This window comes from Barbus barbus, assembly GCF_936440315.1.
Source record: "Barbus barbus genome assembly, chromosome: 4".
Classification (NCBI taxonomy): Eukaryota; Metazoa; Chordata; class Actinopteri; order Cypriniformes; family Cyprinidae; genus Barbus; species Barbus barbus.
In genome coordinates, this window is record NC_136732.1 from 28,443,551 (window position 1) to 28,460,359 (window position 16,809).

At 37.1% G+C, this 16,809-nt stretch overlaps 2 protein-coding genes across 4 annotated transcripts; both read left to right on the forward strand.

The window, feature by feature from the left end:
• Positions 1–1,724: 1,724 nt before the first annotated feature.
• On the forward strand, positions 1,725–9,841 carry LOC306868403 (PIH1 domain-containing protein 1-like; the record flags this gene model as incomplete). The annotated part of the gene is made up of 10 exons (XM_079414531.1): positions 1,725–1,805; positions 5,969–6,026; positions 6,131–6,316; positions 6,545–6,606; positions 6,701–6,782; positions 7,876–7,972; positions 9,076–9,108; positions 9,337–9,415; positions 9,505–9,687; positions 9,806–9,841. 10 exons carry the CDS (start codon positions 1,725–1,727, stop codon positions 9,839–9,841), a joined length of 897 nt encoding a protein of 298 aa, XP_079270657.1.
• A 753-nt stretch (positions 9,842–10,594) lies between these two features.
• LOC306869099 (troponin T, slow skeletal muscle-like) lies at positions 10,595–16,578 on the forward strand. 3 transcript variants are annotated; one of them, XM_079415707.1, is made up of 13 exons: positions 10,595–10,781; positions 12,138–12,174; positions 12,707–12,745; positions 13,049–13,281; positions 13,711–13,732; positions 13,832–13,892; positions 14,099–14,215; positions 14,315–14,392; positions 14,525–14,638; positions 14,722–14,831; positions 14,996–15,086; positions 15,261–15,301; positions 16,302–16,522. In XM_079415707.1, the coding sequence occupies exons 4-13, from the start codon at positions 13,239–13,241 to the stop codon at positions 16,345–16,347; spliced, it is 723 nt and encodes a 240-aa protein (XP_079271833.1). In that variant the 5' UTR covers positions 10,595–10,781; positions 12,138–12,174; positions 12,707–12,745; positions 13,049–13,238; the 3' UTR covers positions 16,348–16,522. The 3 variants fall into 3 exon arrangements, with proteins under 3 accessions (XP_079271833.1, XP_079271834.1, XP_079271832.1); XM_079415708.1 differs by having other exon boundaries at positions 10,606–10,781; positions 13,264–13,281; positions 16,302–16,578; XM_079415706.1 differs by lacking the exons at positions 10,595–10,781; positions 12,138–12,174 and having other exon boundaries at positions 12,593–12,745; positions 13,264–13,281; positions 16,302–16,578.
• Positions 16,579–16,809: the final 231 nt, after the last annotated feature.

A 16,809-nucleotide genomic window follows, 5' to 3' on the forward strand; every position in this document is an offset into this window, starting at 1 on the left:
TAAAGAAGTATTAAGATAATGTATATATATTTTTTTGTGGTTATAAACACAGACCTAAGCCAGCAACAGCCTTTAAATTGACTAAAAATGCATTATATAAAAACGAGGCAACCCTGCTGAAAAAAACCAACACAGAAAATTCTACAAAATATATCTATTGTACCTGAAAATAAAACACTGCCCCCCCCCCACACACACCTGTGCACGCCACTGATCCCAAGTGTCCTACCCCTATGCATTTAGGACAAACAGCATTTAAATAATAATTTTGCTACAGTTTTTGCTTGGACATGTTATACATATCTAATCAACATATCTAATCAATTTGCATATTAAAACTACTGTATAAAATGGCAAATTTAAATTATATCGAATTTTCATTATGCACTAAATGTTACACATATGTACGGGAAAATGTAAATTTAAATACAGAAATACATATTGCATTGCCATTTTGCATATTACATTTCAAATTGAATTTTGCCACACATATGCTTCCGTACTTCGAGGAGTGAAGCCGTCGGTCTAAGCAAGGTACTTATATTTTGACACTTACAAGAAAGGCTCATATAGCCTACTAATATGGCAAGCCGTTTTGACTTTTATTCCTTCTCAGGATATGAATTCTTGATATCAACAATTCAGTTTTTACTAGTTAAAATGTTCATTCTTGATATCAGGAATTATATTTCTACTAGTAGCAATGTTAATTCTTGATATCAACAATTGCATTTCCACTAGTAGCAATGTTAATTCTTGATATCAACAATTACATTTTCACTAGTTAAAATGCTAATTCTTGATATCAAGAATGACATGGTTGATATCAAGAATTAAATTGTTGATATCTGTAACTGTATTTTCACTAGTTAAATGTCACCATAGGCTGTCATTCAAAATCAGTTGTTGATATCAAGAATTCATTTCTTACTAGTTTAAATTCCAATTTACATATCAGAAATACAATTCTGACTAGTAAAATGTCTATTCTTGATATCAACAATTTAATTGTCACTAGTGACGATGTTAATTTCTGATAATTGTTGATATCAAGAATAGACATTTTACTAGTCAGAATTGTATTTCTGATATGTAAATTGGAATTTCAACTAGTAAGAAATTAATTCTTGATATCAACAACTGATTTTGAATGGCAGCCTATGGTGACATTTAACTAGTGAAACTACAATTACAGATATCAACAATTTAATTCTTGATATCAACAATTAGCATTTTAACTAGTGAATATTTAATTGTTGATATCAAGAATTAACATTGTTACTAGTGGAAATGTAATTGCTGATATCAAAAATAGCCATTGTTACTAGTAGAAATGTAATTCCTGATATCAAGAATTAGCATTTTAACTAGTAAAAATTGAATCGTTGATATCAAGAATTCATATCCTGAGAAGGAATAAAAGTCAAAGCGGCTTGCCATATACTAACGTCATGTTGAACCGCACATGCTGAAATGATTATTGCATATATTTTATTGCATGTCTAAGTCTCTGAGTGAGTATATCATTCTGTAAACAAGCTGTTTGGCTTCATATCCGCGTGTTCTGCATTCATAAGTGCTTAGTTTATCTTCATACGTTAGCAGTTAGCTGTGTCTGTGTACTCCGTGACACTTTGGATAGATAGCTGTTCAGATTACACACTCCAAATTTAAGTGTTATTATAAAATGTGCTGATTTGTCCTGTAGCTCCTCGTGTGTAGTAATGGAAGCAGACGCGTCTCTTCTCGGCATTGAACTGGAGCAGAAACAGCAAGAAGAGCTGTATCAACAACTTCTGCTGCAGGTGACCGCTTTGACACTACTCAGCTACATTTATATATATTAAGTAAGTTTTATATAGGAAATTATAGTTAGTATTATATAGGAAATGTATACTGTATTTTCGAAGCAGTGTAATAATACCTTACACTTTAAAAGTCGAGTGTCACAGAATAGTAGGCTAGGCTAAACACTTCATTTTATGTGCAACAAAAATGCACATTTAAAGGGGTCATCATTTTCTCGTCCTTATTTTAGTGCTGTCAAATGATTAATCGCATCCAAAATAAAAGTTTTTGTTTACATAATATATGTGTAGATTGTGTATATTTATTATGAATACGTAAATACACACATAAAGTATATATATATATATGTTTTTTTTTTTACATTTCCATGTTTTTTTTTACATTTATATATTCATATGCTTATATTTTATATCATATTAGTATATTTAATATATAAACATAACATATTTTTCTTAAATATATGCATACATGTGTTTGTATTTACATATACATAATACAAATACACAGTAAATTATTACACATTATGTAAACAAAACGTATATTATGTAAACAAAAACCTTTATTTTGGATGTGATTAATCATTTGACAGCACTATACCTGTATAGCTGACTGTCTTTTACAAAACAAAAGTTGTTTAGGGGTTTAGGAGGTTAGAGTTTAGGAACTGACAGACTCAGTCACCATTCACTTTTTCATTTTTTTTGTATGGAAATTATGCCAGTCACTGACTTTCTGCCTAATAACCATATTCACCAAGAAATTAAACAGTAGTCCATATGGCTATATTTGGTTTTCTGATTGTAAAAAGGAAAAGTTTTAGTTTTGGGTGAACTATCCCAGACAGAATGGTTATGGACTCTGCTGTCTGATTAATGCACTAACTAAACAACTTTTAAAATCTGAACTAGACTTGCAGACTTTGTAAACAGTCACAGAGGAAAAACTGGCCATCACACACTAAAAGACTGAGGATCACACTCTACCAGACTTTGAAGAAGATCTGATCACAAACTCACAAAAAAACGGAGTCTGTGACCATCATACGCTACGCAATTTTCTAACTTAAATCTGCAGACTGGCTCTGATTTTTGCAACTAGCATCAACTTCTCCTCACTGTAAATCGAGCAAAATTTGTGTAGTGTATTCCAGCCTTAAGCTCACTTTTCCATTCTAAACAAACAATATTCTACTTTTGCATTATTATACAGACAATATAACTACAGTGGGGGAAAAAAAATTATTTGGTCCCCTGCTGGTTTTGTACGTTTGTCCAATGACAAAGAAATTATCAGTCTATAATTTTAATGGTAAAAGATTGTAGACCTACACAAGGCTGGAATGGGCTACAAGACCATCGCCAAGCAGCTTGGTGAGAAGGTGACAACAGTTGGTGCGATTATTTGCAAATGGAAGAAACACGAAATAATCAGAATCAGAATCAGAATGAGCTTTATTGGCCAAGTATGTTTACACATACAAGGAATTTGTTATAGTGACAGAAGCCTCTAAAGTGCAACAGAAAGACAGCAACAGGACAGGACACAGATAATAAAGAATAATATCCAAATAGGCAATGTACAAAACGGCAAAAACACTGTGATGATGAACAAGGTTGTCTCGTGAACATCAGTTCACAGTGTTATTGTGTTTATGGATTTGTTGTTTATGTTTATGATTTGAAATGTGTAAGGAGCCAATGTCTAGGGTTCAAATTGTGTCTTGTAGTGGAGTATAAAAAGGGGACAAGAGATGTTAAAGGTTTCATATTTCTTTTGTTGTGCATATGTTTATTGTGTAATACATTTTGTAATATGAATTGCTGGTGTGATCCTGAATTTGTGAGAGGAGCGTTCTGATGACGTGATATTCGGAATTCCTTTGTTAATTAATGATTATACCATTTATGGGCACGGGATTCATTTGAATGTTTTGATATGGTAATTGTCTCATTCTAAGTGTGTATTGTTTATGTTTGATTAACTGTGATATTCGTGATCATGATTAGCAGTTGTATGTGTATGGGAATACTGAAGTTGTGCTAAACGTGTATTTCCTGTCATGGGTGTTAAGCGACCCCTGATGATGGTATGTTCTGCTGATGTTTGGCAGGAGGGTTGAATATACATGCGAGGGTGCCTGTGTGAAGGGGAAGTCAGGCCACGGGCGGCCGTAGGCTATTGTTTGTGAAGCCAAATACTGAAGCTATGTTGATGGCTGATGTGAGACGGCCATGTCGGGTTGTACCTCGAAGCTAGTGTTCAGGTTTTGTGTTGCTGCACTCAGCATATTTTATTTTTATGTTTTGTACAAGTTTATTTTGTGTATTTTGTTGATTTATCTTCGTTTATTTTGTATCTTTGGTATGAGCACATGTGACGAGACAGCTGTCAAAAAAAAATCACTTGGACCTAATGATTGCCTTTGCTGTATGCAAATCATTCCTGGGCCCTACGGCAAAAGTTCACGTACAACTCAGTCTAGCTGTATAACATCTAGACATCCAACGTCTGGTGGCGGCAGTCTTAAGACTCCCAGTAGCAGTGGTTGTAGTAGCATTCTGACAAACACAATATATAATATAGACAATTATGTATGTACAGGTCTGATGTGGAATTTTGAAATGAGAAAAATAAATAAAAATAAGTAAGTGTGGTGGATAAATAATGTATAATAGTTGTGTGTTCCGTGTCAAGTGTTCATGAGATGGATTGCCTGAGTGCCTGAGTGCAATCCATCTCATGGGAAGTGGTGTGTGGCCAAGTATGGTGACCCATACTCAGAATTTATGCTCTGCATTTAACCCATCCAAGTGTACACACAGTAGTGAACATACACCCGGAGCAGTGGGCAGCCAATGCTGCGGCGCCCGGGGAGCAGTTGGGGGTTCGGTGCCTTGCTCAAGGGTCTCACCTCAATCGTGGTATTGAGGGTGGAGAGAGTGTTGGTTATTCACTCCCCCACCTACAATCCCTGCCGGACCCACGACTCGAACCCACGACCTTCGGGTTACAAGTCCAACTCTCTATCCATTAGGCCACGACTGCCCTATAACTGTCAATCTCCCTCGGTCTGGGGCTCCATGCAAGATCTCACTTCGTGGAGTTTCAACGATCATGAGAACGGTGAGGAATCAGCCCAGAACTACACAGGAGGATCTCAAGGCAGCTGGGACCATAGTCACCAAGAAAACAATTGATAACACACTACTCCATGAAGGACTGAAACCCTGCAGCGCCTGCAAGGTCCCCCTGCTCAAGAAAGCACATGTACAGGCCCGTCTGAAGTTTGCCAATGATTCAGAGGAGAACTGGGTGAAAGTGTTGTGGTCAGATGAGACCAAAATCCAGCTCTTTGGCATCAACTCAACTCGCTGTGTTTGGAGGAGGAGGAATGCTGTCTATGATCCTAAGAACACCATCCCCACCGTCAAACACGGAGGTGGAAACATTATGCTTTGGGGGTGTTTTTCTGCTAAGGGGACAGGACAACTGCACCACATCAAAGGGACGATGGACGGGCCATGTACCGTCAGGGTCACGGCACTGAAAATGGGTCGTGGATGGGTATTCCAGCATGACAATGACCCATAACATGGCCAAGGCAACAAGGGAGTGGCTCAAGAAGAAGCACATTAAGGTCCTGGAGTGGCCTAGCCAGTCTCCAGACCTTAATCCCGTAGAAAATCTGTGGTGGGAGCTGAAGGTTAGAGTTGCCAAACGTCAGTCTCGAAACCTTAATGACTTGGAGAGGATCTGCAAAGAGGAGTGGGACAAAACCCCTTCTGAGATGTGTGCAAACCTGCTGGTCAACTACAAGAAACGTCTGACCTCTGTGATTGCCAACAAGGGTTTTGCCACCAAGTACTAAGTCATGTTTTGCGAAGGAGTCAAATACTTATTTGTAATTTTGTTTGTACTTAGTGCCTCCACTGTTTACCTTTATGCATTATTGAGTATTTTTCATTGATTTTTCTCATTACCTCCCTTTTGTTCAAATTGTTTTTTGTTTTCCTTTATTTTCCCACCCTGTATGTTTCATAAATACCTTTGGATAAAGGCATCTAACATCTGCACAGATACAAATGTTTATCTCTGAAGCTATAAATTAAATTTCATGTGCTATGGTCTCTAAACCCAACTGTTTTATCCAACCTTACAGACCATGGGAAAAGTGCAAAGCGAAAGTCCCCCTTCCAAAGTAATCCGACCACAACCAGGTTAGTCTGATATTTGACAAATATTTCTCAGGACCATTATATTTATGAGACATTGGTGATGTTTGTGTTTATTAAGTGGTTAATCCTGTCTGAATTTATGCCAGGCATGTGCGTGAAGACCTCCTCAATGTCAGACAAAAAGGTCTTTCTGAATATCTGTCAGTCACAGGCGGTGCCGCCCCCTCCTCATCTGTCCCAGGAAGCGCTTGTGGAACTACTGGAGTCAGAGGACCCGACAAGTTACAGAGTGCCCATGAGTCTTGGCGAGTTGCATACAGAAGTGGACAACAGTGAGAGGTATTCACATTTTCAAATTTACTCCATTCTCCTTTTATTATCAGTCCCAACATCCAAACTGAAATATGTTGTTTTAATGCAAAGCGTAGTCTAATCTGGTTGACACCAACCACAATAAATATAATGATAAGGACACAAGCCATATAATGACTGTCATATATGATAAGGAAGTATCAAATTAAAATATTCTTAAAGTGCATTTAAGATATTATTTTTGCCAGGCTCACAAGGCTGTACTGTGTATGATGTCATGATCAATGATGAGTTCTTCCAGAAATGTCAGGTGTGTGTCTTGTATGTGAATGTATGCACTGAAAGTACCTCAGAAATATGTGACTGCATTCATGGCTATCACTGTATATGTCTGTCCCCAACAGAAAGATTCCCTGTTCCAGCAGTTTCTTATTGCAGTTTCTTTGGAGGGACTGGAAAACAAATACAACCTTGAGTTGAGCAGAGGTCAGATTAAATACAGCATATCTGACGTATTACTCTGGTCAAAAATTAACTTCTTCATTAAGGGACAATACTTGCTGCCTGGAATTCATTTCCAGTGCGTTTTTTTTGTTTTACTTTTGTGAGGGCAAGTTTTATAATTACAATAAATGTATCTGTGTGTTTCTTTTTATTTCAGTTACTTAAATTTAACCAATTACTTCAATCATCACAATACTATAGACTGTTACCAATTACATTATATTTACCAACAAAAAATTGATCAACAAAAAAATTTTTTACACTGAGAGTTGGAACAGAAGCTGCATTTGACATGGCATTTATCTACACAGACTGCTCATGTGTGTATTTACACAAAAATTGTAATGGAAATAGCCGTTAAAAAAACAGGAGGCTTAAGCTGCAATATCATGACAAAGTCATTATTGTTGCTTATTGCTCTTAATATTGCAATAAATGTTGATTAATATTAAGTTGTTTTTTTTTGGAGGGGGTGTGGAGGGATAGCATGTCATATTCTGGCTACAGACAAAACAAGCTAAGAACTGAAATTAATTTATTTCCTTTTACAGATTAGAAAATCAAAATGTCACATTGGTTGTTTCAGTAGCACGAAAAACAAAATGGTTAGTAAAACTGGGAATAAATTAAATAAAGTTAGATATGCATTTTTGCTGTCTACACCGCAAAATACTTACATCTTATGATGATGAGAGAATTCAGCATTCAGTGCACTGAAAGACTCGGGTGAAAAAACACTTCTGATTGGACATTGCATTCATAAGCTCAACAGAAACATGGGTGATTGGTTATAATGCTCAACTTTGCAAAACATGCATAAAAAGAAATCTAAAGAAACATGAGCAAATCTGTAAATTTAATGGTGCATTTTCATTCATTTCACTTTCATTGTGTCAGCCATAATAAGTCTATCTTAACTGTGTAGGGACATTTTTTTTCCCCCTTTATCTGTCATTTTGCGGCCATTTTTGCCCCAAGCCACCGTTAATTTCTGACTGTACTCTTCATGTGTATAGTACAGAAAATGCCTCTTCCATGCCATGTCCATTGATCCTATCGTTTCCTTTTTTTTCAGATATTAAAATTTTGAAGAACAGGAAGTTCATGGGCTCCATAGCAGAACAAAATATTCGTACCAAGAGCAAACCAGTTATCCAGGAAATTGACTCAGAGTGAGTTATGAGTCTCTTTGGAATGATTGGGGTGGTGCTCAATAAGGTTGTGAGAAGAAATACAAATAATACTCATTATCACAGAAGCCTACTTTACTGTTAACAGGTAAAGTTTTCACACTAACAAAAGGTTTTGTAAAAAGCACTTGCCACTTATGGGACAGCAGAAATACAGCGGTTACCCCGTATACAAACTAGTGCTGCGCCTAGAAATATCACTGTATTGAGACAAAGAAAATGCTACAGTAAAAACTTTTCTCAAGACAATCAGTTCCCTTCAAATGCATGTTAAACTCACAGCACATGAAATAACGGGGTTCACTACTCCATCGATTTAAGAGAGAGTGAGAAAGCACACCTGGAATCTGTGTATCAATACTGCGGAAAACGAGTATTTGAGAATTGATATGTATTGAAAAATCTTAATAAGAAAAATAATCAATTCGGTTAGATAAGATGTGTATTTTATTAGTACTGAATTGGCCAAAATAGTGACATTCTGCAATCAGCTGTCAATAGATAGTAAACATTTTGTGAATTCGGTTTCTGCATGAATTTTAAGATAATTTGTGTAAAATGTTTTGGTTTTTCTGTTTTGTAGATATCTGTATAGACATCAGCCATTGAAAAATGTCATCTGACCTTGTAAACTCATTGAAAATCATTGTCTATTAGTGCGTAAGTAGTATATTTACAGTTCGGCCGTTGAAAAATTCAATTATAGATAATCATTTTCTCACATCGCAAGCCCCTTGTGTGTTTGGTTCTTTAATATTTTGTCTAATAATTATGCTTTCAGCTACCAATAAGATTTTTATACTTGCTGTTTAACACTTTTTACTAAAGTGAAATAGTTTTTCACAGAATGCTGCTAAATTTGTTCAAAAATAATTGACACATTCTGTCTGGATCTGTTCCTAGTTATCAGTGACACTTTTCCTGTCTGTTACTATGTGTATGTGTCATGTGATTTGTGAGTGAGTCAGTGTGTGCGGTCCATCTGTGGCTCATTGCTTTTTTCTGCACCTGATCCCATTCTGATTGTTGACATGCTGAGTAGCTATAACTGGAATTCCTCTAATCCCTTTGTTCTCTGTGGACAGGGAATCTGACTCCTTGCCTTCATCAACCAAACGGTAAGTTTATTTGGAGTTTTTTTAAATGCATTTGTGAATTGTTTGGTGTGCCCCTTTCTTGTTTTGTGTTTTGCTGTCACTTATGTTTGACAACCCAGATGTGAGTACAAAGACTTACTTTTGCCCCTTTTCTTATGCTCAGTGTGAAATATATAATTGGTTATTGTGAGGCAGAACTTTACCTGCAACTTAATAATTTATGCCTTTATTGTGCTTCATCAACTCCAGTCCAGAGTTCAGTTTATTAGTGGAGCCTCCAAGTGGAAATGCAGAGCATCTGATCGCTGAGATCCTGCTTCCTGGAGTGGTGAGTAATGGAGGCCTGGTTTTGGACTACGTTCAACTACATGTTAACACAAAGTATGAGATTCTAGGCTTTGCCAGCTTCTTCACTAGATATCTGCTCGCTCTCTTGTTCTGGATTTGGGAGAAGACAGACTAGTGCTGATTGCTCGACCTTCTCTTTTCCACTTGGATATTTTCTTTCCCCTGCTTATTGACCAAGAAAACAGTGTTGCCCAGTTCAACACAAATACGCAGTTGAGTTCTTGTCAGGATAGCATACTTTGCCCATTTCAAGTCTTATTGTATTGTCTGTTTTTAAATGCTACACAATGACCACTCTTTGACCCATAATATTGGTGCTGGTGTGGATTTGCAGTATGTCTCATACAGTCTTTTCCTATTTTCTTTTCAGACGCTCACAGTGTCCATGCCAGTAGTGTCTTCATAAAAACTTTTGCAAGGCTATTATTTCATAATAAACTTCATTTTGTATACAGAAAGTGTTATGTGTGTTGCTCAATAAGATTTAATCGGTTACTAATTATATAAAGGTTGAATATTATATAACAAATTATATATGTTTTATTAGAGATACATTTCTGACAATGTCTCTTTTGTTGCACTCTACTTTCTGCGAGGGATTATTATAGAACTGTGTTCTTTAAACAGCAGAGAGAGAAGAAAGATGTTAAGAGTTTGTTGAAGGACGTTCTGTGCTCTGATGAGTGGAAAGGCTCAATGTTTTGTGCAGTCCCACTGGGTACAATTTATGTGTTTGGGGTTTTTCTTAATCAAGAACTTAGTTAGCGCTTTGAAGTTCAATGCAATGTAAATACACTGAACAAAATTATAAACGCAACACTTTTGTTTTTGCCCCCATTTTTCATGAGCTGAACTCAAAGATCTATGTCCACCAGAGCTGTTGCCCGTGAATTGAATGTTAATTTCTCTACCATAAGACGTTTCCAAAGGCGTTTCAGAGAAGTTACCTCCAAGTTGACTTAGCCATTACCTTGTTTTACATTGTGTCGAATAGAAAATATGTCTTCTGGGAAGAATTATGTCTAAATCTCCTGTGCTATTTTTGTTCCCAACTGTCCCTTTGATTTTTTCTATCTCTTTTTATATCCCTGTGTTTGTTGTGTGAGGTCATTCCCCATGTCTCCTCTAATCCCTCGTGGTGGTCATCTTTCTGTCCCAGGGTTCATTTCTAATCCATCCATGGTCCTGTGCCGTAGCTGCTAACACCCTCCATCTGTTCCTGTCCTCATATAAAAACGAGCCATTGTCCCGCATTACGAAACTCTCATAATTCACGGAGACTCTCCTCTCATCCTTTGTGTGCCTGTATTTCATCCACTGTGAACCCATCCTACCATCACCAAAAGGTAAAAGTCTTTTTTGTAACTTCTCAAACAATTGCATTTTCAGTTATTTCTTTCCATCTGGAGAAAAGTTGTCAAATTTTCAGTATAGTTCTTGTGTGCAGTTGCAATATAATAATGCTAGCTATCCATTATTGTGTTTTAGTGTCCTTTACCAGACTTACGTGCTTATTTAGGACTCAAAAATTCATGTAATTAAGTAACTAAAGGCAGAACAGTATGTAGTTCACCAATGATGGTCATAACATCTTCCTGGCATACTTGCCTGTAGTAGTCTGCACTGATTTGTGTAGTGTTTGATTTTTTTCCTAGACCAAATGGATTTACGAAACTGAATAAAATTCACTTTCAGAGCAATAAGGATTTGTCGTAACTCTTATAATCTCCCCCTGCATCCTTGGCTAAATTTAACCCGTCAAAATTCTGTGGTTAATGCCGCTATGACCTCCCATAACCTTGCATGCCCCTCAAACGCTCCCTCTCTGTCTACCACTTTTTCATCCTGTTGTCTCTTGCGTCTATCCCTACTTGGGTCGATCCAGAGCGAGGGCATCTTCCTTTTGTAATTTGATCGTTTCCCTTTGCAGAATTTGCCAGACTCATGCCCTTTAGATGCTGAGAATCTCATTAGCAAAGTAGCAGCAGGGCAAACTGTTGAAAGGATGCTGGTTTTAGATGGGCACTGCATGTGCTTTCAAGCATTTGTCCAGAGACAGTAAAGTACAAGAAGGGGTGGTGACAGCTACATGCCTCATAAATTCTCTCTGGCGATGACACTGTATAAAATTGTTTCAAATAGCAGTTATGATATGACACTGATGTGAATTATTAGGCACAGGGAAAGGAATCTCACAGCAGAATGTTAATGACTGCAATTAAACAGTGTATGACAGTCATTAACTGCAGTTCCTGCAATCAAATCCAGAAGTTCCAGTTAGGGAAAACAAGCAAGGCCAGGTTCACAGCAATTTGCTGCCTTGTCCACTGACTTGACAGTTGTGCAAAACAGAAATAAGTGCTTCTTGTTCTCAGAGAGCAAAACGAGAAAAGAACATGTCTGAAACTGTAATAATGGAAGACCCAAACGAAGAAAGTGTCAGAAATCGTATCTGACCCTGTCTTTGTCTGCGCATTCCCAGCTGTTCTCACCCCATCAGGATTCATATGAAGCATTCAATCAGATGTCAGCACTTTAGGACAATGGAACAATTTAGATTTGATGCTACTTTGGCTCTGTCACTCTGTCCTGCTGTCTCGTACTCTTTCTAAAGCTACAAAATGTTAAGTTATGTGGATCTGCTATTTTTCCTTGTGCTGTCTGTCTCACGCTCGCTTTCTCTTCCTCCTCCTCTCCTCCAGTTTCACCATGTCTGATGTAGAGGAGGAATATGAGTGAGTAATATTTCTTTTTTTCTATCATTACTGATTAAAGGGACGAATAAAGCATTACATTTACTGTGATTTTTACTCATACCTTTTATTTTATTTTCCTAAATGGCCTCTTAGTGAACAAGCAGAGGGTGAGTAGAATTGTTCTATGTTTTTTTTGCCCTCTAAAACTTTATCTTTAGTGATTATCAGTAAATCCTTGGCATAATGTGTACCCAGAGGCCCGTTATAGATGTCTCTCGAGGGCCTGCTGAGCTTCAGATGGTTTCACAGAGCTATGCATGAGTCTGATTGGGTGCTTAGGCTTTTCACAATGCCTTTTTCTGGAAGGGTTATTATTACAGACTGATCTCATGTTGCTGTTGGCATACATCCCTAACAAATGGTGTCCACTTACATAATCCTTTGCACACACTTATTTATATACATTCTCATATTCTTTCCTGATTGTCCTCACGTGCTCTCTTGGGCACAGAATTGATATTCACTTATGTTTTCCTTTTCCTTCATCTTGTCATTGTGGTTTGTTTATTGGTTAGAAGCTGAGGAGGAGGAGGCTGCAGAGGATGCAGGAGCAGGTAAAATAATACCTCATTATTTTTCAAAACAAAGTCTCCTTAAGGTTGATGAGAAAATAATAGGCCATACAAAAATAAATACTATGAGATATCATTTTACTCAAGCAACGCTGACCAAGAGCGACACCAGCCAAAATAGTAGCTGTAATATTTGCAGGGCGTTGAGCTCTCTCGGCCACCGTAGTTCTGAGTTATATGCTGGTTAATCAATATATGTGTTCCACAATATTTTTGAGTAATGTAATAATGTTAATAAAATTGAAAAAGTCCAAATTCACATTCAGTTTTTATCCTGTTTAAAAGAAGGACAGAAACGGAACAAGAGGAAGGCAAATAAGGACAGATAAGGACTACTGAGGACTGAATGCCAAGATTCTCTGTATCTGTTAAAGATATTATGTTTGATTTGTTTCCATGTTTATTTGTTTTCATAGATTTGCATTATGTTTGAACATGCTATTTCCACATCGACCATTTTTCTTCTATTGTTAATATGTTCCTGTATTTTTTTTCACCAGAGGAGACTCAGGGAGAAGGTGAGGGATTTTAGTTGAAAATATTTACTTTAACTCTTTTTTATAGATTAGTGTGAACAGGCTCTAAATATCTGAGGAAATTTAACTTTTGTGTTTCTCACCAGACTGACATTTTTTTTTCCAAACACAGAATGTTATATTAACTGTAATAAATCACCGCTGTGACAGCTGTGTCCTTTAGTCTTGTGTTGCATTAGAGGGACCAGCTTTATTTAAAAGAATTTCCAGATATTTTTTAAAATGGGAAAATGTCAAAAGGAGGCAGAAAAGCATATTTCATATAACCAGTGTAATTCAGTATGACGCCCCACAAATGTCAGCAAGACTAGTGGATTATTGTACAGTTGTGTGCCAATAGGAAGGGCTTTATGACTACGTTTGACAAGAACTTCTTGTTTCTTTTTCCCTGTTCTTTGCACCCTTTTGCAGAGGAGGAAAGACCCCGACCCAAGTAAGTGTTCAGACTCTTCACAAGCACACTGTGCAATTTCCTAATGTCGTCAAGCACTCATTCCCCTCAATCTCGTGCTAATTCCCCTCTCTCACACAGGCCCATGGTTCCACAGCTTGCCCCTCCAAAGATTCCAGAGGGTGATCGGGTTGATTTCGATGTAGGTACCAATCCACTGCAGTATTTCAATCCAGTTCAGTTCATCTGTTTAAAAGGAACTGCAAACTGAGAATATGCACGGTTCCCTTTTTTCCACCATGCAGGGTAAATGTTTATATGGTGTGTTCAATGAAGACATGAAAACATACCATTGTGAGTTTTAAGCTGTTTAGACTTTATGAAAATCTATAAAATTTCCTCTCTCAGGATATTCACAGAAAAAGGATGGAGAAGGACTTTCTGGAGTTGCAGACTTTAATTGATGTCCACTTTGAGCAGAGGAAGAAAGAGGAGGAAGAACTGATCGGTCTCAAAGAGAGAATTGTAATTCCTGATCTTGATCATCTCAGTTTTTTTCAAAAAACTTTCTGTACTCAATTTTCTCTTTGCTTTGCACTAATTGTCAGCCATTCGGTCCATCAGGAGCGGCGGCGGGCAGAAAGAGCAGAGCAGCAGCGGTTTAGAGCAGAGAAAGAAAGAGACCGACAGACAAGGATTGCGGTAAATCAGAAATGAAACGCAAAACTTAGTAAATAAAATACTCAAATTCTCTCTAAGTCGTATGTGGAATTGAATACAGAACACTTGTAAGATAAAAATCGATGTGAAATGTGTTATCTATGCTCTCATCAGGAAGAGCGTCAGAGGAAAGAGGATGAGGAGGCTAAGAAGAGAGCAGAAGACGAGGCCAAGAAGAAGAAGGTTTTGTCCAATATGGGGGCAAACTTTGGTGGCTTCTTAGCCAAGGTAAGTTACTGTTGTGTATGTGTGTCTTACCATATGTAAATTAATACATGTTTGTACAGTACATATGCATTTTTGTGTTGTAGGCAGAGCAGAAACGGGGGAAGCGTCTTACTGGACGAGAGATCAAGAGAAAGACTCTTTCAGAGAGGCGCTCTCCTCTTGGCATCGACAATCTGCGAGAAGATGGGTTGAGGTAACCACCCACATACACATCCTAATACAGTCATATGTTTACTGTTATTCAAGATGTGCACAGGATGTTTAATTTCACATTTAGACTCTCATGTTTTTTTCCCCCTTGCTCCATGAATAGGTGACAGTTTTGCATCATATCTGTTCCTTACTCCCACAAAACAGGCAACGAGCTCAGGAGATGTGGAACTGGATTTACCAGCTGGAGTCAGAGAAGTTTGACCTGTTGGATCATATGAAGAGACAGAAGTATGAGGTGTGGTGACTTGAATCATTGAGAGAGAATTGAGGTTTGAAAGAACTATACAGTATTAATTCTGTCTGGGTTTGTTTTGGCGAATATTCATTTCTGCTCGGTTGAATTAGAGAAAAACTCTGTGAAAAGACGCCAAAAAGCGTATTTATCTGAACATTGCTTCCTTTTCAACAGATTGTTGTTCTGCTGAACAGGATTTCTCACGCTCAAAAGTTGTAAGTCACATTAAGTTACTTAGCAGATTGTTGTTGTTTTTTAAATTAGATTTTTCAACACTCGGATGCATTTAGTGTATGATTCCCAGTTTTCTTGTTAACCATTTACAAAGTTGGCAAGTAACTTTGTAAATGGTTAACAAGAAAACTGGGAATCATACACTAAATGGCTGATGAACACACACACACACACACACACACACATAGAGACATTCAAGTCCAAACACAACTCACACAGAAAAATGCGCCTCACTACAAGAAGTCAAATGAAAACAATATGATTTTTAAAATGAGCTCATATGTTTGATATTCTCAGACTAGATGAAATCATAGTGTGAGGTTAAAAAAATCTGAGTCATCACAGACTACACCAGGGCTGGCGCCAAGGTGGGGCATTCAAGGGCCTTGCCCTCCCTTCCTCTCCCTTTCTTGCTGAAAATGATCAATTTTAAAAGCAAAGTGAAAGGGGAAAAAAACAGTTTGCATAAAACTGACATCTGAAAGCTGTAAAAACTGACTGCTCAAATTCTGTGGACTGACTCTGCTTTTTGTCAACTAGTGTTGACTCCACCAGACTGCAAATCAGTGCAAAAAGCTAGGCAAAAGTTGTGTAGTGTGTTTCAAACTTAAAGGGATAGTCTACCCAAAAATGAATATTCCGTCATCTGTAACTCACCCTTATTTTGTCCAGTAAGCCTGTATGCATTTATTTTTTTTCTTCTGCTGAACACAAAAGAAGAATATTGACTATTAACTTCCATTGTGTTTGTGCGTACATTCGAAGTCAGTAGGAACGGAAACTGTTTAGTCACCAACATAATCATCTTTTGTGTTTCACAGAAGAAGAAATCATGTAGGTTTTGGAGTTAATGATGACATAATGTTTTAATTTTGGATGAACCAACCCTTATTTCTTAATATGAAAAGAGTGAAAAAATATTTGACATCCATAGAAATCTGTCTCAGTTATGCTCATGTCTCACCTCTCTCTTTATCACAGCAAAAAAGTCCATGGTAAAGGAAAGGTTGGAGGTCGCTGGAAATAAGAAATTGGGAAAATAATGAAAAGACACCATGGATGCTTTTACTTTTGACTCTTCTGACAATTTCACAGCCTCTGCAAAATAATAATATTTCTGAATGTATTCGAAACTCCTCTAAGATCTGATGTGCTTGGATTAGATGAATCACTTCTGTATTATTTTCATTGTCTGCTAAGTTAATAAAAAAGTAAAAAATAAAATGTAAATATAAATGTAAATAAAAAAATGCATCTGAATCATTTATTCTTTGCGAAGCAGACTGCTAATGCATCAGAATCTAATTCCCTCTTAAAGGGAAATGTGTGTTGAGGAAATGAAACTAAGTTGTGTAGCAAATTAGCTCAAAGTGAGATGAACATAATTTATCATAACGGGTTGTTATCAATTATTCATCTTCAGGAATTAACTGCATTAATAGTACAATAAAATGATTTGTTCGTCCGCAGTACGGACAGTTTCAATCAT

Excerpts from the sequence above, each read along its gene's own strand:
- LOC306869099 (XM_079415706.1), top strand. The coding sequence starts at position 12,658 with ATGTTTTCCTTTTCCTTCATCTTGTCATTGTGGTTTGTTTATTGGTTA. Across the intron at positions 14,216-14,314 it reads TCGGTCTCAAAGAGAGAATT|GAGCGGCGGCGGGCAGAAAG; the intron begins GTAATTCCTGAT and ends TCGGTCCATCAG. Across the intron at positions 15,302-16,301 it reads ATTTCTCACGCTCAAAAGTT|CAAAAAAGTCCATGGTAAAG; the intron begins GTAAGTCACATT and ends TCTTTATCACAG.